Source organism: Zingiber officinale, chromosome 2A (genome assembly GCF_018446385.1).
Source record: "Zingiber officinale cultivar Zhangliang chromosome 2A, Zo_v1.1, whole genome shotgun sequence".
Classification (NCBI taxonomy): Eukaryota; Viridiplantae; Streptophyta; class Magnoliopsida; order Zingiberales; family Zingiberaceae; genus Zingiber; species Zingiber officinale.
This window is the reverse complement of record NC_055988.1, coordinates 124,453,413-124,480,060: the sequence shown is the minus strand read 5'-3', so window position 1 is coordinate 124,480,060 and position 26,648 is coordinate 124,453,413. Positions and strand designations below refer to the sequence as shown.

The following is a 26,648-nucleotide window of genomic DNA, read 5'->3' as shown; positions in this document are numbered from 1 at the left end:
ACACTCTTAAACTCTAGTTCAATAGGGATGCTGAGACTGCCGCCATGACATCGACATTGAACAAGGCTTTTCATCAGCAAATTTATAGAAAAAGTTTGAATGCAGGCACCTTCTCGATAGAACAGCGCCCCGCGACCACTACTACACAGACTTTACAGAAGTTCTATAGTGTTAATTCCTCTCGAACGCCAGACGTATCGCCTCGACTCCCATTCTGCTAATCTAACCATCATTTAGGGCATTGCTGTTTCTATTTCTGTTGCTTGAATAAATACAAGTGCACATATACACAGGCTCAGGAAAATTCTTATTTCAAGATGCCTATCTTTTATTTACATCGGCAGATTGCGGAAGCACCTTTTATACTGGAAAAGACGAGTCGAACACTAGCCTCATTATCTGTACAGTTGTGCTGCAGTTTCACGTCTCACGATCAGCGTGATGACACTCCAATGTGCCTTTCTGTAAACGACAGGAGACACGCGAGTTTAGTGCAGATTAGATTGATATTTGTCCCGGGGGATGAGCTTCGAATATGAATGCATTACCTCCGGTGGCAATAAGCTTCTCGACGCGAGCAACTATATGCTTTCCATATGTGTACTTCTTCAAGGCATTCCAGTGAACCTTGATGCGCGAAAGGATGAGTTCACGATTTCGATCATCGCTTGTCTCAAGAACCTTTTGTACAACGTAATTCCCGAATTGGTCTTTCATCATAGCCTGTGGAGTCAAATAGAAACGTAAAAACCATTAAGAAGAAATTATTGTAATGGATGTTACACCGAGTGCTCTGGGACTAACAGTACTATATCAATAGTAAACCAACACCTCTATTGGGAATGATAATTGTATATCAAACTAAATGCCGAGAAGTGAAAATAAGCTACCTGCAGAGGTTCATTTTCATCTGTTGAGCCAAGCATCTCGCTTATTAGGATTTGCCGTTCCTTAGCAGTGCCATAAGCCAAGCACTTCTCGATGACATTAGATGCATATTTCTGTTGGCTCATTTTTACAATCTGTCCGGCAAGGTTGCTAATGATGACAGACCGCTCTTCTGGTTTACCATGCTTCAGAACATGCTAATGATAATTCAACTGAGTCAGCTTATAATGAAATAAAAATCTGAGAACCAAACTGATATGATTCCCCAAAATAATATGCACTATGAAAGTGGTGTTTTATGGAAACAGACATGCATTCGAACAACTATGTTCTAATCACTAATGTATATCAACATAAGGTCAAGTGAACTTTCGACCATGTCTGAAAGCCCTTTGGAACTATTCTAACAAAACAATTAGGGATGAGGCTTTTCTTCAACCTAAATATAATCTCTCTAGGACGCAAGAACAAATGAAGGGACATGGTGATAAAAAGAGGAAACCAGTATAATTTGCAGTAGGAGGATGGATGCTGCTTAAATTAAGGCCCCATACGCGGTTTTTAGGAGGATTAATAAAAAAATTAGCAGCAAGGTATTATGAACCTTTCTAGATTGTTGCAAAATATGGAGGTTGCATATAATAAAAGCTTAAAATTCCACCTCATTCTCAGGTCCATTCCATTTTCATGTATCATTACTTAAGAAAGATATTGGAGATTACAATGTGCAAGCATATCTATCCAATGGACTGGAGGTTGCACTATAAGATAATGTGGAACCAGAATAAATGATCAATGACTAGTCAAATGGAAGAGCAAGAGCATAATTAGGGATGATAATTACCTCCGAATTCGATGGACGATCAGATATCCGACCCGAATGGAGGAGGGTGTGGAAGAATTTTTTAGACCCGATTAAATAATCGGATATGAAGGCAGGTCTTCTAGTAGAATCCTACTCATACCCAAACCGACTCATTGTCATCCCTAAGCATGATTGACACAACGTTGGCGGATGATTTTTTTTTTAATCTTGGGGGTGATGGACCCAGCCCCACGGAAATTTCCCATCGGTTACCAAGGTAAATCGGGGAACCGCACGTGGAGGCTCATCCAGTGTTCTCAGGTCCGTTACCTATTGAGGGACAAATCTCCCCACAATATGCAATATGCCGCAGCTGAGTCTCAAACTCCACAAGATGGGAGGATGATTTCACTCTTACAAGAGGTGGTAATGATAGAAACCAATTTCAAAATGAGGGCCCATTACTGAATCATGGAAGAAACAAGCTCACAACATGGCGTGTATATTCTAGGTCGAACAAAATCAAAAGGGGCCGGAATAGAATTAATATGTAGGAAGTTAAATTGCAGACAATTATATTTTAGAATCAGTTATATCTGTGTGGTAGTTATGTTAGCATGCTTTAGAGTATGTGTGTGGTTATAAGTTTGTATGAAGTTAGAGAGGGTGAGAAGGGAATATATTTTTCTGGTTTGTGGAAGATCGGAGAATTATCATTATAAGAGAGCATTGACTCTGGGTAGTGGAGAGAGTTTCTTTAAAATTTGAGTATTCTTTGTTGTACTGCTTGTGTTAAAACCTAATAAAATTCTTTGTTTCTCTATTCTGATTTTTGGAATTCTAACACATTATCATTTGCTATTTCATTGCTAGACTTAGGGCTGTAAACGAGCCGAGCCGAGCCAAGCTTTGGGGTGTTCAAGCTTGTTTGATAAGGTAACCGAGCCGAGCCGAGCCGAGCTTAAAATGAACCAAGCTTTTGAAATGAGTGTTCAAGCTTGGCTTGGTTTATTTTTTATGAGCTTGAGCTTGTTTGAAGCTTGGCTTGAGCTTGGTTCGTTTAGATGTTATCAAGCTCTCAATTCAAGCTTGGCTTGAGCTTGGTTCGAGCTTGACTTGAGCTTGATTCGAGCTTGGTTCGTTTAGATGTTATCGAGCTTTCAATTCAAGCTTGTTTGATTGTTTGAAACTTTTAGTTATTTGATTGGTTATTGAGCTTGGAAATTTAAATTTATTTATTTATTTTATTTTATTTTATTTTATTATTTATTTAGCATATTGAAAAGAGTTTTATTAATGAATATGGTTCGTGAACATTGTTCACGAACGTTGTTCAGGAACATTGTTCACGAACTTTGTTCACGAACGTTAACGAGCTGAACACATATGTGTTCAAGCTTGTTTGTTTAGCTTAACGAGCTGTTCAAGCTTGTTTATTTAATCAATCTTGTGTATATTGAACGAACATAAACAAGCTCTTACCAAGCCAAACACCAAACTTATTCACGAACGCTTGGTTCATTTACAACCCTAGCTAGACTTGTACACATTAACTGGATGATACAGCACTGTATATTGTGTATTCTGCTGCACTATCCCTATCCTCTTTCTTAGCCCTCTACACGAACCAAATCTCCTCTACTTGTCCTCCTGCAATGCCCACCCGCACACTACCACGACGTGATTCCCCATTGTTTGCCCATATTACAATCTCACAGCCAAGTGATTTTCACACTCCCCTCCTGTGGCACAAGCCTCCTGGTCTCTCAACAATTATCTTCCCTCGCACAAACTTTCTTAAAATTGCTAGACCTGATATCATTTTTGTGGTTAGTGTTGTAATTTAAATCATCCAAAAGCTTAAGAAAGATGTCAAAAGGAAAGGTTTGCTCTTAAGAAGCATATCTGTTGCAGATTATGGTAGTGAACGAATATCTACTTTTGGAATTTTGCCATTACTAGAGGCGACCATGTGTGGAAGAGGAAAAAATAAAGTTCACTGTATTATCGAAAAGGAATATGGAACAAAAGCACACAGCCTATGAGATGAGATAGGTCAAGTTTTTACTAGATGATCTCAAAGTTATAAACACTAGATTAAAGAATATCATTGTAACAATTAAGTAGCCATACAAACCTTTCAAGGAACAAATAGCTGATATTTTATTGAGCTAAATGTTAAAATAAAAACTTTAATAACATATTAGTAATTATTATGTTGTTAGGTTGTGGGTTATATGGTGAGGGACCAATCGATCATTAGATAATGCAACACAAACCCAGAATGTAATAAAAACATGTACATGCTACTATGGTAAACAGGTGTAGCTGCTAAGATAACCTACCTGGATAACATAGTTACCATATTGGTCTTGTGCTAAATTACAAACCGACTGCATGATCTCCTCCATCATAATGCTTTGTGTTTTTAGATCATCACAGTACTCAAGCACTCTCTGCCATAATTAATATCATATAAACAAGTGAAATCAAAGATCCACTGCTGAGCAAATAGTTTCTTAATATTATTTTTCAACTGCCCTAATAAAATAACCCAAAAAAAACCATGTTGAAACCTGTATAACCCGGCATCCATATGGATGGGTAGACAGTGCTAGAACGTGCCCATAAAAAGATTCAATGATAAATCGAATCTTCTCCTGAGGAACACATTCAATAGACTTCTGGATTACGTGGTTTCCATTCTGATCACGAACACATTTCATTATATGTCCATCAAGCTCTAGTACCATTTCAGTCTTTTGATCAACATCAACCGCCTCTAACGCCTGCAATAGTAGCAAGTCAAGCTCCCCAAGAACAGGAACAATTTTTTCAAAACAAGGAAATTCACTCATCCAAACTTGTAAGCTAAGAGAATCAACACAAATCAGATATAAAATCCTTATTTGAAACACTAAAATGACGGGGAACCTGAAAAAAGAGGACCATAGGTCATCAAATCAAGCTTACCAGCTTGTATCACTTGATTTGTATAGACCCTTCAAACTATAAGTGGCAACCTTTTATTCTCATGCCATGCCTTAAACAGTGCACCATCATACAATTGGTGCTAGCTTGTAACTCTATATTCAAAATTTAACCACTGCTGTATGCTTGATATTTCAGTTAGATATTTCTATTCCAAATCCCAATAGTATATATTAGATGGTATCAGTATCGACTTATCCATATAACTGGTCTTTAATTACAAACTAGATCAGATTATTTTATAGAAGTTACACAAACCCCAACTTTCAAAAACTAACCATAATTAACATGCAGCCCATGCAGGATAAGTAAACTTAAGGAAACGGATGTAATTAGCAGGACAACTATTAAAGCTATAGAATCAAAGGTAGCAGCAATGTTAACAAACCTTCTGGATTACTCTACAGCCATACATTTGAAGACTGAGACGTAAAACATGGCCCTTAAGATGACTTGCGAGTTGCTTTCTTTGAATTTCTGTACCATGCTCGAAGAACTGCAACCCAAGTTACAATGAACATTTAAAAAGTTTGCAGGGAAAAATATCCAGAGTTCATTTGTTAACATAGGCATACTTTCTGAATGACATAGTTCCCAAACACATCAGTCATTAGAGAATGAGCTTTAGGGAGTATCTCAGGGAAAATTTTGTTCTTTTCTTCAACTGAGGCAGTCTCAAGTTGTTGTTGGATAAAGCGACTGCCATACTGATCCGCACTGAAAAAAAAAGAAGACAAAGTGAACTGGTAGCCACTTTAATGTTTGAAGAGCATGAATCTATAAGAAATAAATGAGTACCTGAACTCAACAACATGACCTACAATATCTGATAGCTCCAAAAGTAATGTCTTCTTGTTCTTAAATTCTTCCAACAAAGATGGCAACATATAGCCTTCTCTCATGCTACCATTTTCTCCAGCTGCCCTTCTCAACATGGAAAGGGTATGAGATAACTGATCATTTTGCCTCAGAGGGTTCCCAGTAGGCAAAGGAGAATGAGCATTACTAGTCAATGAACCTCCTAAATATGGCATTGCGATACCATAAGCATGACTACCATAGTAACCATGATTCGAGCTATCTGATTTGAGGTGCATGCCATACTGTAAATTCTGCTGTGCAAGCAATGCTTCCAGGTAAAGATGTGAATATTCAGGTAAATCCAATTGGTGGGTATTAAGGTAATTTTGTCCTAAATAAGGATCCAAACTTCCTGGAGGATGTACTTGTGAATCAGAAGTACCATGCAAATATTGTCTGTACATGGAACCTGTAGATGGCCCATATAGACCAGTATCTACATGGTTCCCAGATGAATTATATTGTATATCTGCATCACCCAACCATATTTTTATTATTACAGGCAGAGAGCAGAAAACTACTGGGGAATATACATTCTAAACACTAGCAGATCCAATTTCTACATTCATTTAAAAAAAAATCTAATTTTGTTTATCTAACAAATATATATATTGAACAAGGAAGAAAAAGATGAAAAGAAAGACTACCAGAACCAAACTGACTGTTTAACATCATTTGTACACCATAGCTACCGCCTGTATATTCTTCTGAGTTCTCTCTGTTGTAATCAGTATCAGGCACATCAACATTTAGACGTGCACTTTTAGAAATTGCTGAACCAGCAGATTGCACTTTCTCATAAGATGGCTGCTTTGGAAAGTATGTTTGTCCATTAGAAGTTAATCTAGCTAATTCCACGTCTGTCAATCTACTAGTTTTCTTGGAGGCATCAAAATACCCAACATCATCAAGAGCACTTTCTAACAATGCTGACTGAGACTTCTCACTAACTTTTTGATGCAGAAACTGTATATTATCACTGAGGGCATTAGAAAGCAGTTCAGATTGGCTAGCAATATCCTTGTTAAGCAGACATAGCACATTGCCCTCTCTCTCTTTTGGTTTCATTCTAGACAAGTTCAATTCAGAGAAAGTGGTTTCAATGTTGATACCAGATGCATGAGATGAAACACCACCTAAGCCATTTGGTCTATTGCTATTACTACTTTTTGTTCCCACTGGGGGGAGGCAGGGGCTTGGTGATCTTCGTATTAATTGAGGATCAGGGGTTGTACTTCTAGAAAGAGAAGAACCTAGTGTAGATACTAAAGAGTGATTGATTGAGGATCCAAGGCTGTGGACCTTAGTAAGACTGGAGGAAGTTGATCCAAATTGTATTTCCCCTAAACCATTCAAGTCATTCTGAAGCTTCATCATTGATGATTCTGATGCTCTTAACGAATCAATATTATCATAATCATTACAACTAACTGGGCGTGAAAGAAGTCCAGTGACAGGTGGATAGACAAGTTCCTCCTGCAAGTTAAATTTAGTCTAAATAAGTCTAAGTAAGTTGAACTAAAGCTCAAAATAAGTATCATACCCATTTAACACAAGTCTCAGTTCGGCAGGGTCATTAATATCAATGACAGGACAAAAGCCAATAAGGAGCATATTAACTAACAATACACATCAATGATTCTACAACATCACCACAACACATGCTTTTGTCTGAAACTTGAAAGTGATATGACAAGCATAGAGCTTACTATCAATATAACAAAATTTCATGATAAGCATAACTTTGTGTGCATTACAAAAAACCTAGATGATATGCAAATGCACTTCCAGAAAAGAAAGCAGTTGTTACAGTTACAGATAATCTGGAAGGTGGCTTAAAACAGAAAACAGGATTAACTTCAATCTTAGCTAAATAAAGCAAAGCGTGATTATATACATCATAAATAATTTGATTATCTCAAAATGACATAAAAAAGGTACAGTGACCCCACATAGTTGAAGGAGTAGATCAATATGTAACTGATATATCTAAATTTAGTGGTATCATAACTACCGGAATATGCAGAAGATGAGTAGTCTGCTAAGTGGTAACTGGAATTAGACTGACTTAGGAAATATTATTTACTCATAGACTTCCTAGTTATTATGTGTACAAGTAATAATCATATATTAAATGTGAGCAAAGACAATTTGCTATTTGAAATACTGATATGTATATAACTAGATGTGTACCAGTTAGGTCTAGTCATCCTTTGAGTCTCTCCACGTCATTCTTCAGTAAAGTAAAAAAAATAACATAATAACTGACTGTATGACAAACTGCCTTCCTCTAATAACTTTTACGAACAAGGACAATAAACCAGAAAATAGAATAATCAATAATTATTTTTCTTAAGCACTGTGGGCAATTATCTAGTAACTTAATCATGCGTCAGTGGAAGCATGAGATGCATCATCAATGTAGAAATTAAAATACATGTTATGTCCCTTGGCTCATGGTCCAAGGTCCAAAATAGCATACGAGTAGAATAGTGCAGTGGTAGAGAAAAGCACAAAAGAGCAAATATTTTGCTTGTTCTAAGAAACAAAGAAAGTCAGATTCATTTATCACCAGGGTTTATGTAGACAACAAACAAACGATGCAAGGCTCCCTCTCCCATGTTTTTTTTTTTATATATTTAGATCATTCCAACCGCCCCACCCAAATAAAGAAAAATAAATAAACACGATTGTTCTTCTTAAATTCAGATTCATATGCAAAATAATCTCCACTATCACTGCCTAAAGTATGACAAAATGGGTTATGCATGCAACACGGTGAAACAACATATCCTGAAATTATCCCAAGCATAGACAGACAATCAGGGAACGTGATTACAAAAAGCTTATTTAAAGCTTACACATTTAATATGAGAAGCTATATATGCTCTATGATTAGTCAACTACTAAATTTTGGCAATCATGTTTTGCTGATACAGAGATAGTGATCAACAGATACATACATTTCTGTAGAAACTTTAAAACAAGTGTTAAATCTGCAAATTTAGAACAGCTCAAAATAAACCAAATACACCTGCAAGACATCAGCAGAATTTTTCCTCCTCGTGCCTAAACCAGAGTCTGGCGGTCCAATAAGTACATTGCTATTCTGCTCAAACCACTCCCTGGACAGCTTCTGTGAATCTAGCATCTCTAAGCCTGGCTGAACAGAAAAAAGGGAGCTGCTTTGGCTGCCATTTTTCATGTATTCATTTCTTCGCCTCCTATCACCGATCCCTCCCAATGAAGACCCACTGGGATGAAATCTTTGTTGGACACGCCAGTCCTCTTTCGACATTGCTGGAGGAGGCATCCTCGGATTGTGATTCTCGTTGGAAAAATAGTAGGATAAATAGTCTGGATGCGACCTCAAATCCTCCTCAGACAGCAAGCCTCCAGAATCCTGGACCCTTAAGTGGCGGGTCGCCTCCCCAAAACCATCGTGCCCAAACAAGCTCCAAATGGCTGTTCTTGAATCATCAACCGTGGGCGGCGCACTGCCGGAACGAAGAATATTCAGCTCATCGAGGTCCAGATCATAGGTAGCAGCTCTACTGTTCTGCTGCTCTCGGATCAAAGCGTCAAGATCCCTCTCGAAGTCATCATCGAAGTTCCCGCTCGTTGGTGTTTCCAGTGTCATCTTCAAACACTGCGTAACCATCATTAGAACCCTTGTTTAGCGACGATCATAAATATCATTCAAGGGAACAGAACTTAGAAATCCAAAACTAAAAAAAAAAAAAAAAACAATAACAACAATAACAACAAAAACAAATTGGAGAGAGGAGAATTCTCGCCTTTACAACAGCTTCATCATTGCATCCTTCGTAAGGCGCTTATCGCCCCCATTCCGGCCCAAAAATCAATCTTTTACAAACCTTGATTGCCGTATCCGCATCGAACAGCGTAAAAAACGGAACTTTAGCCGTTTCAAATCGCCGCGAGAGGGGTAACAGAGGAGAAAGAGAATCTAGGGTTCTACTAGAACCATAAGTTCGAGGGGGCGCAAGGAAACGGCTGCAGGGAACGTTGGCGACGGCGTTGCTTCAAACGCAGACTACAGCCGTCAGATTGTCACCGGAGGGTCGATGATTGGTCTCGGCGTAACGTTGCCAGCTCCTCGAGGCGTTCGGGCTGTAACGGAAAGGTAAGTGACGCGCTGCCCTCCGTCCGATTCGTGAGGTCGACGAGATCGTTGCCGTACAACGGCATCAATCGATCCCCGCTACGGAGTGCCCTGGATGGGGCCCACATGGGTTGTCATCCGATAAGTCAATACGAAACGGTTAAGTCGGCCCATTTAAATTGACCCAACAGTTGCTCTCTTTTATGGGTCTTTAAATTTTGACTAAATCTAATAAGATAACCTATGGAAATTAGATTACCTCACGTGATTTTGTTGCTAGGATTTCAAACATATGAATTATATAGACAATATAAAAAATTCATTCATCATTACGTAGAATTTAATTAAAATAATATATGAAAGTAGATTTTTTTTTATTTTTATTTTTCACTTATAAAAATAGTTTAATCAAAATAAAATTATCAATACTAAATAATGAAATATTTGTTATGCTTAATATCTTTAACTTAATCTATATCTGCCTTAAATCTGTGCTTTATTGAATAGTTTTTTCTTTCTCAAATTATCTGGAGCATATGCGATTTTTAATACAATCATAGATGCTTTTCTTTTTTCTATTAGCCTGGCAAGCTGTTGTAAAATTTCAATTAAAATTTTTAATACTTACTAAATAGAGTCATTTTGCCAAATCCAAATCCATTCATAATTTATTCGATAATAAAATTTGAAAAATGTATGAGTTGTATCAATGATATTGTCGATGCTTACATGGGGTGATAAAAAAATTGAGTTAAATTAAATAAATTAAATAAACTAATTAAATTTTAAAATTCGACTCAATTTATTCAAAAATTTAAATTTTTTTCTAAAAAAATTAGTTGATTCGGTCAATTTAATTTTTAAATTTCTTATTCAATTAAACGAAATGGATCGAATTTTTAAATTAAACTAAATTCTTAGACCTTATTTAAACAAAATTTTATTTTAAAATAAATTTAATTTAAAAAATTGAATTTTGCGGAAACATAATATCTCTCTAAAATGTTCTTTTTTTCTCAAATCATAAGTCCCACTATGATTTTTTTTTTTAATTAAACTGACACTTTATTGGACGATTTATTAAATTATTTATTTGATTTTGTATATTATCTAAACAGTGTATCCACTTTAAAATTGAACAATCATGTATCTTCGCATTTTCTTTTCCATAATACTCTTATTCCTTTAATTTAATTTTTCAAAAAAAAAAAAAATCTCCAAACCCTCATTTTTCATCTTCATTTTCTCTATTATCGAAGCATCAACAGCGGATATTCATCGTCATCCCTTTGCCTCCATCCAACAACACAAAGAGACATAATAAGTCGACGGCAGTTTGAGATCAAAGCTGAATTTTTACTGATTTATGATAGCCAACGCTATCAATTTAAAAAAGGACACTGAGGGTGATCTTTTCTTATCATTCCATCCCAACTCTATTCACTCTTTGTTCATAATCCTCACGCCATTGTATTACTTTTTTTATTTTAGTATTTGATCTCTTTTTTAAGTTTCATGTTATTATTAGAAGTAAAGTCTGACGAGTCGGAGAAGTCAGTCATGAGAGGAAAATGAGTACTTTCGGAGGATGAGACTGACATTGTAAATTCTTCGCCAAAGGACAATTCCAGTTGCAGAAGTGTCGGTGCATCCCTGGTGGTGAAGTAAATTTTTTATTTTAAATTAAAAATCTAAACTTTGTGTGTTTTAGGGTGTTTTTTTTTACCGGTAGTTGTTTGATTAAATGTCAAGATGGACGATGATATAGGAAACTCGCTGAGATGGAGATGAAGGGGGATGGATGGAAGATAAGAATTTTTTAGAGGAAAAAAATTGTTGGTGTACTGAGTAACTAATCCTAATTGGGTTTTGATATTTAACAATGTACCCAAGTTAGGTTAGTTTGACTAAGGGTGGATCCAAATAGGACTTGATATTTGATAGAAAGAAGTCTAGTAAGGAGTAGATAACTAGCAAGGGTAAGTTTTAACTAGAAGTTAGGTAGGTGAGAAGTTTACTAAGTAACTAATCCTAATTAGAGGTTAGGTAAGAGGAAATCCTAATGAGTGAAGTTAGGTGGTGGAAGTCCTGGTGAGTAAAATCATGCAATGGAAGCCTAATGAGTGAAGCTAGACCCTAGTGAGTGAAGCTAGGTGATAAATATTCTAATGAGTGAAGTCAAGCAATGAAAGTTGTTGGTGCAATCAGCTATAAGGTTTCTATGTTTGATAATATACTCAAGTCTGGTTAATTTGACCAAGGGTGGATCTAAATAGGACTTGATGTTGGGAAGAAAAGAGTTTAGTCAGGATTAAATGACTAGCAAGGGTAAGTCTTAACTATAAGTTAGGCAGGTGAGAAGTCTACTAAGTGACTAGTCCTAACTAGAGGTTAGGCAAGGGGAAGCCCTAGTGAGTGAAGTTAAGTGGTAAAAGTCCTATTGAGTGAAGCCAAACAGTGGGAACCCTAGTGAGTGAAGTAAAGTGGTGGAAGTCCTGGTGAGTAAAGTCAGATAATGGAAGTCCTAGTTGTTGGGATATGCCCGATTCGGTGTGTGCTAAAACATATTTCGTAAACATACACAACGGAAAATAAAATAATAATAATTCTTAAATTATTACATCATACGCACCACACGCATAAAAGGATACAACATGCCAAACATGATCGCATAATTAAATTTTTACGAAATATAAATTTAAGCTAGGTGTACCTTACGGATGACCTGTAACGAGAAGGACATCAACTGTAGCGACATTGTCGAACCTTGCCTCTATTTGTATCAACACCGAGTTACTTAAGACAACTCCTTGAGTACAAGCTTCTCCTTTGGAAGTTACTAGCCACGAGCAAAGAAAAGAGATCAAGAGGAAGAGGAAGAGAAACACACAAGGAAGAGATTTCTTCCTTGTGGTGGTTACAGCAACAAGGGGAAGGGTTTCCCCTTGTTGGCGGCGGCAAAGAGAGAGGGGAGAGGGAGAGGCGAAGAGAAATTGGGTTAAGGTTTTCAAAAAGCTTAGAAGCCAATTAATGATCTCATGTGTATAATCCTCTCTCAACCATATCAATATATAGCCCTTATTAATGAGTTGGATTAGAACACCCAAATCCAATCCATTATCTCTTAACCAAAAATTAGTCTATTAATCCCTTGGTTTGGTTCACAACTAAACCAAGTTGGTTCACGACTAATTCATGATTCAACCAAATATGGTCCAACTCTTTCATAGGAGATGTGACCCATCTGCGCTTTCGTTGCGACAAATATTTCTATATTTGTCTTATATATGGTCCAATCAAATATTTATCTCTTGATCTAAAAATCATATTCTTTAACTTGTTTTATGTTTTTTAGAGACTCGTTAGTACGTGAGACCCAATAGGTTCCATAATTAACTACTTAATTATAAAATGATCATGAGTGACACCTAGTAGTACATCATGATCCTCAATTAGTCGAAAAATTATAGTTGATCTTAGAATTAATTCTAAACCCTTCAGCAGCTATAGTGAGTCATGCCTCGTTCCTTTCACTCATCTTATACCCACTTAGTTCAAGACATGGTCTATGTGTCTTGTCCCTACTAGGCTGATTACGTCATGCCTAGCTAAAGTAATACTTCCTCGTTTTGCGAATTCAAATTACTCATACATGTGTACAAGAGTCTTGCACTTTTAACATGTGATGCTTTGGCCAAAGACTTTGAGTAATAATCCAAACAAGTGGTCATAGGATATACGTCTCCTCGCAAGAAGCAATGAATTCTCTATGGGCTATCCAAATACCTTCGGGCACTTCAACTTATACCTAATCATCCCGGGTCCACACCTAAATGAGATGCTTGCTTAAGATGTCAAAGTATAAGTCTCTATGACCAAGATAACTTGTATACCTCAAGTCGAAGGAAACTTGTACTCGTGCTGCAGTAAGAACTTCACAGATATATCTATATATATATGTAGAGAACCATATGAAGTCTTACAACGAGTCACTCCAATGAACCATAATCAACATCCACGTTTAACTCTCGACATTCTAATGTCTCCAGCCAGTGAGAAAACAGTTGCTTGGCCTAACTAAAGAGTATAACTCATGTTAGTCTTATAGAATTGATGATGTCCAAATACATCAATTCGACGACTAGAGAAATTTCAATATATTCATAATTTCACATGTAGAGATAATCACTAATTGCGATCAAATCACAAATTCTCTCATGTTATGAATTATATTACGGGCATTCAGTAAATGAGTTTAACAATCAAACATATAATATGCACTCAAATAGTGAATCTATACTTATCAAATAAATAGACAAAACCGTAAGATGATTGCCTTAGGACATCCCTCAAATTCTAACACTCTCACTTGGCCTAAAGTCAATCGCCACAGTGTCCTAAACCATAAGCACATATGTGACTCTCAAACTTACTTTATGTTAGAGTCTTGTCAAAGGATTCGCTAGATTCCTTTCAGTGGAAATTTTCTCGAGTTATATTTCTTTTCTACTAACGATCTTCCTGATCAGATGATAATGACGAAGCACATGTTTTGATCGCTGATGAGACCTTGGTTCCTTTACTTGCGCAATGGCTCCAGTGTTGTCGTAGTAAATAGGTAATGCTTCAACAATTGATAGAACCACTCCAAATTCAGTAACAAACTTCTTGATCCAAACCGCTTCCTTTGCTACTTCCGAAGCTGCAATGCATTCCGCCTCACAAGTAAAATATGCAATAGTATCTTGCTTGGAACTTTTTCAACTAACTGCACCTTCATTTAATATGAATATGAATCCAGACTGGGACTTGGAGTCATCCTTGTCCATCTCGAAATTAGCATCTGTATATCCGCGTATGGTCATATCACTATCTCTATAAACTAAGAACATATCCTTAGTTCTCCTTAAGTACTTAAGGATCATCTTGACGGTCACTCAATGATCCATTCCTGGATCAGACTGGTATCTGCTTGTAACACTCAGAGCATATGATACATCGGGTCTTATACATAACATAGTATGTTGGGGATCTTGTGTGATCGGCTAAAGGGGGATTGGATAGACGGCGCCCCCAACTCAATCGCTTCCTACATTTGTTAGTTTGTGCAGCGAAAATACAAACTAATATGAATACAAAGAAAGCTAAAGACAAAGAAAACAAGAAAGTCGCTAACACAATAATTTACGTGGTTCGGAGATAACTTGCTCATATTCTACGGCTGTCCGTAAGGTGGACGATCCCTCAATCCGTCGGTGGATTAATCCTCGGAAACTCTAGCTAGCACAATCCTCCTTGTTGGCGGAGAAACCTCGTACAATTCGACCAAGAGCACTTGGATTGCTAGGGCACTAGTTGACTACTAATTAAGGTTAACCACCATTACTTTCGTCAACTTTAACCAAGCTTCCAAGCCTTAGTTATATAGGCCACGGGTTGGAAAACCCCGCCTACTAGTCGACTCGTGAAAGTGCCAGTCGATTGCCCTTTGTGGAGATTCGATCGTTACAACCCAATGGCTCGATACCAGTCAACTGGTGAAAGTACCAATCGACTGCTCCACACTGACCGAGCGAACAGAAATATTCTGTTCACTCCCAGTCGACTATACCAGTCGACTGCCATTTACATTAGTCGACTGGTACCCCGAGTACAGTCTCAACAGTCGGATCCTCACCCTTACGACTCAACTAACTCTTCATTACAGCCTTGACTTCTTGCATTCAATGCTACTTCCTTTGGCTCTTGTCTCTCGGATGCACCCAAGTCTGCGGCTCGTCCCAATGTCATCATTCGCATATGCTTCGAAGTCACTTCCCTCGACCCTTGCCCTCGTTGCATTGTCCACGGTCCCTCTGATGCTCCATCCTTCATCGGATCCGAAGCCATCAACCTGAGTTATATTTGTATCCTGCAAACCTGCACAACTTAAATACACATATCAAATACAAGGGTGAACCTAACTTAAACCCTTTGCCCAAATACCAAAACACATAGCCACACGGACCATTGGGATTGCTCCAACAATCTCCCCCTTTTTGATGTTTGGCAATACATTTAAGTTAGGAAAAATATAATAGCAAAACAATATGCTAAAAACAATAAACTTACATTACCAAGGATGCACACTTGAACTTACACTACCAAATGAACTTACATTACCAAGGCTACACACTTGGACTTACACCGCTGAATGGACTTACGTTGCCAAGGCTACACACTTGGACTTACACCGCTGAATGGACTTACGTTGCCAAGGCTACACACTTGGACTTACATCGTCGAATAGACTTATGTTGTCAAGGCTACACACTTGGACTTATACCGCAAAAAAATGCACAGACATGCATTGGAACCTATCTCAAGGCTCCCCCTACACCTATGCTCCCCATTGAGTTAAGAATTTTACCACAGGACTATTTAAGAACCTATCACAAGACTCCCCCTACACCTATGCTCTTCATTGAGCTAGGATTTTCACCACTTCAAAGGTATTTCAGGTTTTCTCACTTAAACCTTACATCTCCCCCTTTACCTAATATCAAAAAGCTCCAACAATCTCTCAATTGTCGAAATTTATCATCCAAACTAACCCTAAACTCATATATTTATTCTCCATGGATCTCATACACCTATACGAGCTGACCTGGTCAAAACCACTGCTGAAAAACAATTTCAGTCTGGTATCAGTCGACTACCACAAGCATCAGTCGACTGCCACCCTTATCGAAACAAACCCACAGAACTATTCTATGTTTGATAGACACTGTTACCAGTCGACTGGTAACTATACTAGTCGACTGATACACTATTTTCAACTCAAATAATATTTTGCACCCAACTTCAGAAATGCATAAAAAATTTCACAGACATTCAAATATTTCTAAATTTTATAGAGAGATATGTTTTACCCATGTCTATTTGAGAAAAATACATTAAAAAATGTGTCTATCACCAATCCCAAGATTAACACAAAATCTAAAATTAACTAAATAGGTCAATTAAACCTTGACCTAAAGTTCTAGTTTTGACTTCCTCTTGATGTATTTGCTCATACTAAACCACAATGCATCCTTAGATTGGTTTATATGACATCTATACATCCAAAACTAATTATCATGCAATATGACCCCCAATGTCATATTTCCTTGCATGAAACACACCCTTTGTGTCAATTTCCAAAGTTGAGACTCAAATTCATCTTCAAACTTTTTAGCACATTTCATGACCCAATCTAAACTCCCAAGTAAAATTCACTTGAGATTCATTTGCCATGGGTTTCAAATTGACTCTTAGAGCTCTCCCTAAAGCCCTTAGCCTTATCCACCTCTCTAGGTGACCCATCCACAATTGCTAGGCCATATCGGTGCACCTCTGGTGACACTTGACCTTGAAACCTAACCTTTTTAACCTTAGACACCTTGTCTGTGGTTAATTTCTTCTTACCATTATATGACTTTCATTTGTCATTAATTGGCTTCTTCTTACTATAGTCATGTGCAACCCTAGCATAAGACTTTCCCTTAATCTTGGAGACACTAGATCGGTATCTCAAACCCGATCTATCATTGTTGGGTCTTTGACTACCCAACACCGTACTCAACCCTCTAGATCCAACCGTGAATCTAGCTAGGGTTTTCTCCAATTGATCAAGCTTGTCTTCAAAGCTTGATTTTTCCTTTCTAGGTTCCTAACCCTAGAATTGACTTGTCCACATTGGACATTCCTAGACCTACCCATTTTTCTAGGCATGTGTCTCCCCTTATTGGGATTAATGTCTTTGTTTTCCTTAGGTCTACCATTTCTAGGTTTATCATGTATAGATCTCCTAGGGTTATGATCTACATTTACCCTATTCCTATCATGATATTTAAAATCAAAATTTTCATTGCTACATAATGATAATCATTATTTATCCTAGCATGCATGGAGGAATTTAAGCTTGACTTCAAATTTAAACTAGGGTTTACCTTACCCTTTACCTTTGGATCTCCCCTTTGATATGAACCTCCATTATTCCTCCACTTCTTTTTCCACATCTTCAAATGTGCCAACTTCTTGAGCTCTCCCTGTTGGTTAGTCCTAGAAAAACGTACCGATTCCACTGTACAAAAATTTTTGTACAAGTGTCGAACCTTTCCTTAAATAACCTATTTGTATTCTTTAGAAATTAAATTAGGAATCGCAGACGGAACTTAACATCATTGATTCCAAATTTAACTTATCTGTTCTTAATGATTTAGATTTGAATCGCAAGTGGAACTTAACACTATTGATTCAAATCCACCTATGTTATTAATTTCATTAAATATTAATTTCATTAAATATTAATTTCATTAAATATTAATTTCCAAAATTGGCTTCCAGGACTGTATGGCGAGGCACATGGCCTTCTTGGATATGGGAGCAATCATCACCGCCTAGACAAAGCCTTTTAAGGAAAGCTAATATTTAATTTCCTTAAATAACTCTAGGTTAACCAAAAAGAACAATCAAATCACAAATTTGAAAACAAAGAAAACACAAACTCGAAAAATAAATTCAAAAAACTAGATCTAATGTCTCTTGTGTTTGAAATTCATACAAAAGGAATACAACTAGTATGATGTGGAAATTAATTACTAATTATATCTTCCTTTGTATGCAACAACCTCTTGATCTTCTACCGTATTCCTCTTTTTATCCCGGACGTTGTGTGGGCAACGATCTACCGAGATGAGAACCACTCAAACCCTTCTTCTCCAAGCAAGTTTCGGCCACCACATAAACTCCAAGAGATGTGAGGTTCGGCCACCACCACCAAGCTCCAAGGGATACTAGAAACGAAGCATTCTTTCTCTCCTTCTTCTCCTAGCTAGAACTGGCCACCATGGACTTCCCTTATGTTGATGCCGCCGACCACAAAGGAGGAAGAGAAAAGAAGGAGAAGAGGAGACCCTAGGGTCGGCCACACCAAGGAGGAAAAGAGAGGAAGAAAAGAATAGAGTCGTTAGCCATTAAGGCACCTCTACCCCCTCTTTTATAATCCTTGGTCTTGGCAAATAAGGAAATTTTAATAAAAACTTCCTTAATTCTTTTGTCATGAAAAAAAAAAATTAATTAAAATCAATTTTCTTTTTCCAAATTACTTGGCCGACCACTTTCTCCCCAAAACAAGGAAAGTTTTAAAACAAGAATTAAAACTTCCTAATTTGTTTCCGGAAATTTATAAAAAATTTCTCTAATAATTTTTCCCTTCATGGTGATTTGTAAAAAGAAATTTTATAAATTAAAATCTTTCTTTTAAACATGTGGATAATTTCCAAAAAAAGAAAGTTATCTTAAAAATTAAAATCTCTTTTCAATCTACAAATAAGGAAAGATATCAAATCTTTTCTTAATCTTTTGTAGAAACTAATAAAAGAGAATATTTAATTTTTAAACTCTCTTTTAAATCATGAACATGGTTAAAAAGGAAAGTTTTCTCAAAATTAAAATTTCCTTTCAATCTACAAATAAGGAAAGATTTCAAATTTTTTCTTAATCTTTTGTAGAAAGCTATAAAAGGAAAGATTTAAATTTTAAACTCTCTTTAAAACCATAATATCCACATAAGAAATAATTTTAATAAAAATTCCTTTTAATTTTCTAGTGGCCGGCCAAGCTTTGGCCGGCCACCAACTTGGCTCATCCACTTGGTCTTGACCGACCCTAGCTTGGGTTCCAAGCTAGCTTGGCTGGCCCCATTAGGATGGGTAAGAAGGTGGGTATGTGGTGGGTATACATCTCTATATACAAGAGACTACGATAAGGATCGAGAGGAGGAATTGGTTTTGGTCTCCTGATGAAATTAAGCTTCCCGTGTTCGCCCCGAACACACAACTTAACTTCATCAATAATAATTCATACCACTAAAGAATTATTATTGAACTACCGCACCAATCCTAAATTACATTTTTGGGCTCATTCTTATTATGAGTGTGTTAGTCTCCCTGTGTTTAAGATGTCGAATGTCCACTAATTAAGTGAGTTACTGACAACTTATTTAATTAATATCTTAGTCCAAGAGTAGTACCACTCAACCTTATTGTCATGTCGGACTAAGTCCACCTACATAGTTTAACATGACAATCCTTATGAGCTCCTCTTGGGGATATTATCAACCTAGATCACTAGGACACAGTTTCCTTCTATAATCAACAACACACACTATAAGTGATATCATTTCCCAACTTATCGGGCTTATTGATTTATCGAACTAAATCTCACCCATTGATAAATTAAAGAAATAAATATCAAATATATGTGCTTGTTATTATATTAGGATTAAGAGCACACACTTCCATAATAACTGAGGTCTTTGTTCCTCAATACACTCTAAGTATACTAGTGTAATAATATAGTTAAGATAAACTAATACCTAATTACACTACGACCTTCCAATGGTTTGTTCCTTTCCATCTTGGTCGTGAGCTACTGTTTATAATTCATAAGGTACTGATAACATGATCCTCTGTGTGTGACACCACACACCATGTTATCTACAATATAAATTAATTGAACAACTACATTTATCATAAATGTAGATATTTGACCAATGTGATTCTTATTTCTAGAAAAATATTTATACCAAAAGCTAGGCTTTTAGTATACATCCTAACACTCCCTTCCTTGGGAATTTTGTGTGATAGTGTCCATTCTCCCCACACGTGAAGCATACGATCACATTCTCCTCCTTTGGGGTTCTTCATTTCTACAACCTTTGTTAGTGTTTAAATTAACTTGAATGAGTTTAGGATTTACCTTCTTTTTATCCAATGGACATCTACTCTTGTAATGCTCCTTCTTATTGCACCCGAAGCAAATGATGTGGTCTTTTGACTTCACTTCAGCGGAGATGCTCACTAGGTTGACCTCCAAGACTCCTTCTTCATTCGTCTTGGATTCTTCTTCAACCCTTGAGGATGTTGATGATGCTTCCTCATCCTCCTTCTCCTCCTCGGATGTTGAGCATGACTCAACTTCTAGTTACCACCTCCTCTCCTTGAGCAATTGAACCCATTTCTTTGGGCTCTTTTTCTTCTTGTGTAGGCATAGGCTCTTCCCAAGGAACATTCTTTATCTTGCTCCGTAAATCATGGGCATTCTCATATTTACCTATACGGCTCATCACATCATTAAGTAAAATATCAATTAAAGTAGATATTACCTTATCATTTGCCTTTGATTGTGAGGTTTGTAAGATATAAGAAAAATTAGCAGCCCCTTATACAATAAGACCTCCTTAACCGGAGAAAAATATTTTAATCAACAAGATATAGCACTTGTACAACAAATTAAACAATTAGTAAAAGTAATTCCCATGTTAACACTCTCACTTGATTCTGACTACTTAGTTATTGAAACAGATGGATGTAAAACAGGATGGGGAGGCATTTTATTTAGAAAAACTTCCAAATATAACCCTAAACCTATAGAAACCTTATGCAGGTATACCTCTGGGAAATTTCAAGAAAAAGGATATTTAACTTCACTATATTTTGAAATATTAGCGATTATTTATTGTTTAGAAGCCTTTTGATTATTCATTTGCAATAAGCAAGAAATTACTATTAGAACATACTGTGAAGCTATAGTTAAGTATAGTCAACAAACTAAAGGATTAAGAAAATGATTAAGTACTAAAAGATGGTTAAAATTCACAGATACCATTATTAATAAAGGTTTTCGCATTCACTGGGAATATATAAAGGGAATTAACAATTCTTTAGCTGATACTTTATCTCGTTTACTCCACTAATTTTTTTTCAGGTAATGGATAGACCAAGGAAGGTATGGACATCATTTGCTACTAAAACATTAAGATTTAGAACTCAAGAATTACAACAGTTCACACAACAGGAAGATAAGTTCCGCTCTATATTTAGAGACAAATTAGATCACATACAACACTGTCTTATTGATAACATTTGACACATTCCAACCATTCCTGGCAACTCTAAACATAATATAGCAGTTATAAATGCTTTAATAAACTATTTTCTAACAACCATACAAAAGTCAGTAGGTAAGAAATTCTCTTGTTATGTAATTTTCTCTGGATCACAAGCTGGGGTATATGCTACTTGGAAAGAAACAAATATAGTCATACAATGCCTATAACATCCTTTCTTTAAAGGATATTATTCACTTGAAGAGGCTTTTAATGCTGCTAAAGCCCAACTTGGTGTTAATTTTTTATTAGCACTTTATTAAAAACAACAACTATGATGACAAACTCAACCAACTCACAAACTAAAGAGACTCCTACATATGCACAAATTACTGAAGGAACTCATGGGTCTCCTTCCTCTTCTACAGCATTAATAGACAAAAAGCCACAACAACCTAACTATTTAACACTAGCCCAATTAAAAGAACAAGCTGCTACAACCTTCACTCAAAGAACATCTGTAGCTCATATATTGAGCCTGCCCAATACCATACCGGAGGACATTAACTCTTACATTCGAAACTTAGCAGAACAGTCTATATTACAAACCTTTATTGAATTATATGAAACCTTAAAGGCCTTCCATAAAAATCTCCCTCCTGGGATAACTATTATCTATGAAGCAAAATTTGCCCCAAAACTCAAATGTCAGAAAATTGGCCCAACCTGTGAAGACTCTGCTAAATATGGATGTCCATGATAGCTATTATATTCCTTCCGTAAAGTCAACTTGGACTATGAAAAGTATAAAGCAACCTCTTACAAAGGAAGGCTTATTACTCCTTTTCTTCTAATGGACTATGGACTGCTTTACAAAGTTTGGATACATGATCCAAATTCTGTCAAAGATTTGTCCTAAAAAGCTTGGTACTATTATTTCTATGGCCCTAGAAGAAGAAAAACGTTTGTCGTATGCACTTTTTCCAGTTCTCCACCTGAATGGCTTGACCTTAATATTGAACCAGCTAAACATCTGGTTAAGCTTGACATCAATGAAGTTGGAGGTATTCAGACGAAACTTGAAGATTATCCTTCTCACCCAGATCTTAATTGGGAAGCTCCACCTACTATTGGAGATCAACTAAAGTATTGGAGAGCATCAGTACAAGGAACTAATTGGGCTTGGGACCGTTTGACAGATCCAGACAATTACTTCCTAGTAGGAGAAACTTATACTGAAAAAATCTACTGGCCAAAAGATATGGGTACTAGATTCTTCCGTTTCTCCTTTAAAATACAACACACAACTTTGCTTCAACATTATCAAAGAAAAACTGAAAGATACTGTTAGAAGCGACTAGCCAGCTCTGTCCTCTCAGCTAGAGCATATAGAGCAGCACTCCACAGAAGTATGCAATCAGACTTAGCTAGAAGCTTACAAACTCCCTCTCTGGACCTTACAAGTGACAATAACCTAGATAACCTAATGGAGACTTAATGACAATATTGCCCATGAAACGTTATCTATGACGTCCTTTTTCATTCACACAACACTACAACAATATTTACTAAAAACATCATCCATGACATTTTTTTCCATTCCTCCAATAGTATGTCTACCCAACTACAATGCATCAATCTGTCCCTCACTAAGCCTCCTTTTGCCAGACCATCCTTTTTCCCATCTCTTGCTACTTTCCACCTGTCCCTCACCAAGCCTCCTCTTTCCCGACCCCTCTCTTCTCTTCTCTCCCTGATTTCCTTCTTCTCCACGCAAACACTCTCTCTCTGCCTATAAAAGGCCCCCATACCTCTCCTTTTGGGGCATCCACTTCTCCCACTGCCATCGCTACTGTCCAAATTCCCCCTGTGTTCTTCATGTTAGGATCGTTCGTACTCGGCTAGAGAGGGGGGGTGTGAATAGCCGCCCCAAATTCTCGCGTTCTTCCTACAGTTAGGGTTAGTCGCAGCGGAAATACAAGGAAGAAACTGAGGAGAAGAAAAACAAACCGATGTAACGAGGTTCGGAGATTAGGGCTCCTACTCCTCGACGTGTCCGTAAGGTGGACGAGTCCAGTCAATCCGTCGGTGGATGAGTCCCCGGAAAACCGGCTAATATGAACTCCTTCTGGGTGGAGAAACCTCGCCACAAAACTTGCAACAACAAGAAGGAGTACAAGAAATACAAATAGAAAGACAAGAACAATGTACAAACACTAACTCGCCTTCTCGTCGACTGCCTGTGAAGCAACAACTTCTTGGACAACAGCAGCAGCTGACCGTCGACTGGAAGCTCACGCGAAGCTTCGGAAGCGAGCTCAACAAAGCTCAGAACCTCAGAGCACAGAATCAGAAGCTTCAATCCAAGGAAGAAGAAGTAGTGCCCAATGTAGAAGCTCTCAGCCTCCTTTTATACCTGCGGAGAAAGAAGCATAGAAGAAATCTAGCCGTTGCGTCGCAACGGCTAGTGCCCTGATCGGTCTGTGGACCGATCAGGGAACCTACTGATCGGTCCACAGACCGATCAGGGAACTTCCTGATCGGTCCGGGGGACCGATCAGGCTTTGTGCTGATCGGTCCCCAGACCGATCAGCCCCTCTTGCGCCTCTCTCCTGTTCGGCTTCTGATCGACTCCTGATCGGTCACCAGACTGATCCAGGTTTAGAGCTCCCAGCCCTAAATCCTACCTGGTCCTGAGACCGAGCTACCGAGCTACCGAGCTCCCGAGCTACCGAGCTACGAGCTCTCTCCGACTTCGTCCGGAGACCGAGCTACCGAGCTACCGAGCTACGAGCTCCCGAGCTCCCGTGCTCCCGAGCTACCGAGCTACCGAGCTCTCCCCGACTTCGTCCGGAGCTACCGAGCTACCGAGCTCTCGAGCTCTCTCCGACTTCGTCCGGAGATCGAGCTACCGAGCTACCGAGCTACTGAGCTACCGAGCTCCCGAGCTATCGAGCTACCGAGCTCTCTCCGACTTCCCGTGCCAAGTCTCCAACTTGGTCTTCTCCGTGCCAAGTCTCCATACTTGGACTTTTCCCGTGCCAAGCTCCCTGCTTGGACTTTCACCGGATGTCCGATCAACCTTGACCCATCTGGATTTCCCTTGCAGCTTCACTCACGGGACTTCCACACCTCTTTCACGGATTTCCACCGCCTAACATCCAGTTAGGACTTTCTCACTGCTGGCTTCACTCACGGGACTTTCCAACCTAACATCCCTTAGGACTTTCACCTGGCTTCACTCACCAGGATTTCCACACTGCCTAACATCCCAGTTAGGACTTTCTCACTGCCTGGCTTCACTCACCAGGACTTTCCAACTGCCTAACATCCCAGTTAGGACTTTCCCACTGCCTGGCTTCACTCACCAGGACTTTCCACACTGCCTAACATCCCAGTTAGGACTTTCCCACTGCTTCACTCACCAGGACTTTCCACACTGCCTAACATCCCAGTTAGGACTTTCCCACTGCCTGGCTTCACTCACCAGGACTTTCCACCTGCCTAACATCCCAGTTAGGACTTCTCCGTGCCAAGTCTCCATACTTGGACTCTTTCCCGAATCAGGTCAACCAGGTCAACCTTGACCTACGTTGCACCAATAATCTCCCAAACATTTGTCCCATATCAAGAATACAACTCTTCCACGAGTGTCAAACATCAAAATACAACTCAACTAGGTCAACCTTGACCTAAGGTTGCACCAACAATCTTCCTAAGTCAAACATCAAAATACAACTCGAGTCAGGTCAACTCGAGTCAGGTCAACCAGATCAACCTTGACCTAAGGTTGCACTAACAATCTTCCCCTTTTTGATGTTTGACAAAACCATAATCAAGTTAGGTTAATCCGATAACCTAACTTAGGTTTCCCAATGTTCTTCAATGTTCTTCCTTGAACATTATCTAGAACATTCTCCCATTCTCCAACACTCTCCCCCTTTCTGACACACATAAAAAAGAGAGAATCAAGGTCAAGAGTTTCCTCCTAATGAAAGTCTCATACCTTTCATTGAAACTCTTAATTTCCCCCTTTGATACTAAACTCAACAATCAACTTAGTGACAATCCTATGTCACTAATCCTCAAAAGTCTTAAGGAGTAAAAACTCCCCCTAAGAGTCAACTCCCCTTGACAATTAGGTAAAAACTCCCCCTAAAGGTCAACTCCCCCTTGACCATTGCACCAACAATGTTTTGGAGAGTTTCAAACCTTTAGAAACTCGAAACTTAACTCCCAAAAGCTGAAATTTCATACACCTGCTGAAAATCAGAAACTGGCATGCACTGATCGGTCCTAAGACCGATAAAAAACCCCCTGGATCGGTCCCCAGACCGATCCATGCTTCATTGATCGCACTGGATCGTCACTGATCGGTCACCAGACCGATCAGGCCTTCACCAGATCGCACCAAGCTATCTGGATCTTACTGGATCGGTCTGCAGACCGATCCATGCTTCACTGGATCGGTCCGCAGACCGATCAGGACTTCCCTGGATTGGTCCCCAGACCGATCCAGACTCTGACAGGAGATTTCTGAAATTTCCTTCCCGAAATTCAGAAACTCTTAGAAAATTCCAGAAAATTCGAAAAATTGTGAAATTTTGAGGATACATTCCTCATAACATATACTATCATGGAAAAATAGTTTTCTATGAAAATAAATTCCATTTTTCAATCTTGATACAAAGTTCAAAAACTTTGAAATAGTTCAAGTTTAACTCAACTTTGTATCACAATGTTCAATGATGAATGCAATCACTAAGATGGCTTCATCAAGGTTTTCCAAATCAATTTCAAAATGATTTTAAACCTTTTAATTTAGGACCATAATCTTAGGGCTAAATGTATATGACTTGTACACAAGCTTTCCCTATGATCCTCCATTTCTTGAATTAGGCTCATCTAGGTACAAGAACTATGCACCTTGATCCTAATTCATGATCCTAATATCTCACACACATCTAAAGTGTATCAAACACATCCATGGCAATTTTAATGTGAGATATGGGTTTAGGTATCTCAGACTAAGGTCTCATGCATTTTCTAAACACAAATTTGATCTC

The 26,648-nt window shown here is 38.0% G+C and overlaps 1 protein-coding gene across 2 annotated transcripts; it reads right to left on the bottom strand.

Annotated features, from left to right (window-relative positions):
* Positions 1–56: 56 nt before the first annotated feature.
* On the bottom strand, positions 57–9,517 carry LOC122042203 (pumilio homolog 4-like). Of its 2 annotated transcripts, XR_006129181.1 has the most exons (12): positions 9,343–9,517; positions 8,580–9,194; positions 6,193–7,021; positions 5,483–6,014; positions 5,260–5,401; positions 5,073–5,180; positions 4,270–4,482; positions 4,039–4,149; positions 891–1,085; positions 549–723; positions 358–462; positions 57–262 (listed from the first exon to the last, which is right to left on the bottom strand). XR_006129181.1 is itself a non-coding variant. In XM_042602204.1 (11 exons), the coding sequence occupies exons 2-11, from the start codon at positions 9,183–9,185 to the stop codon at positions 434–436; spliced, it is 2,940 nt and encodes a 979-aa protein (XP_042458138.1). In that variant the 5' UTR covers positions 9,186–9,194; positions 9,343–9,516; the 3' UTR covers positions 57–433. The 2 variants fall into 2 exon arrangements, 1 of the variants encoding a protein (XP_042458138.1); XM_042602204.1 differs by having other exon boundaries at positions 57–462; positions 9,343–9,516.
* Between the last annotated feature and the right edge of the window lie 17,131 nt (positions 9,518–26,648).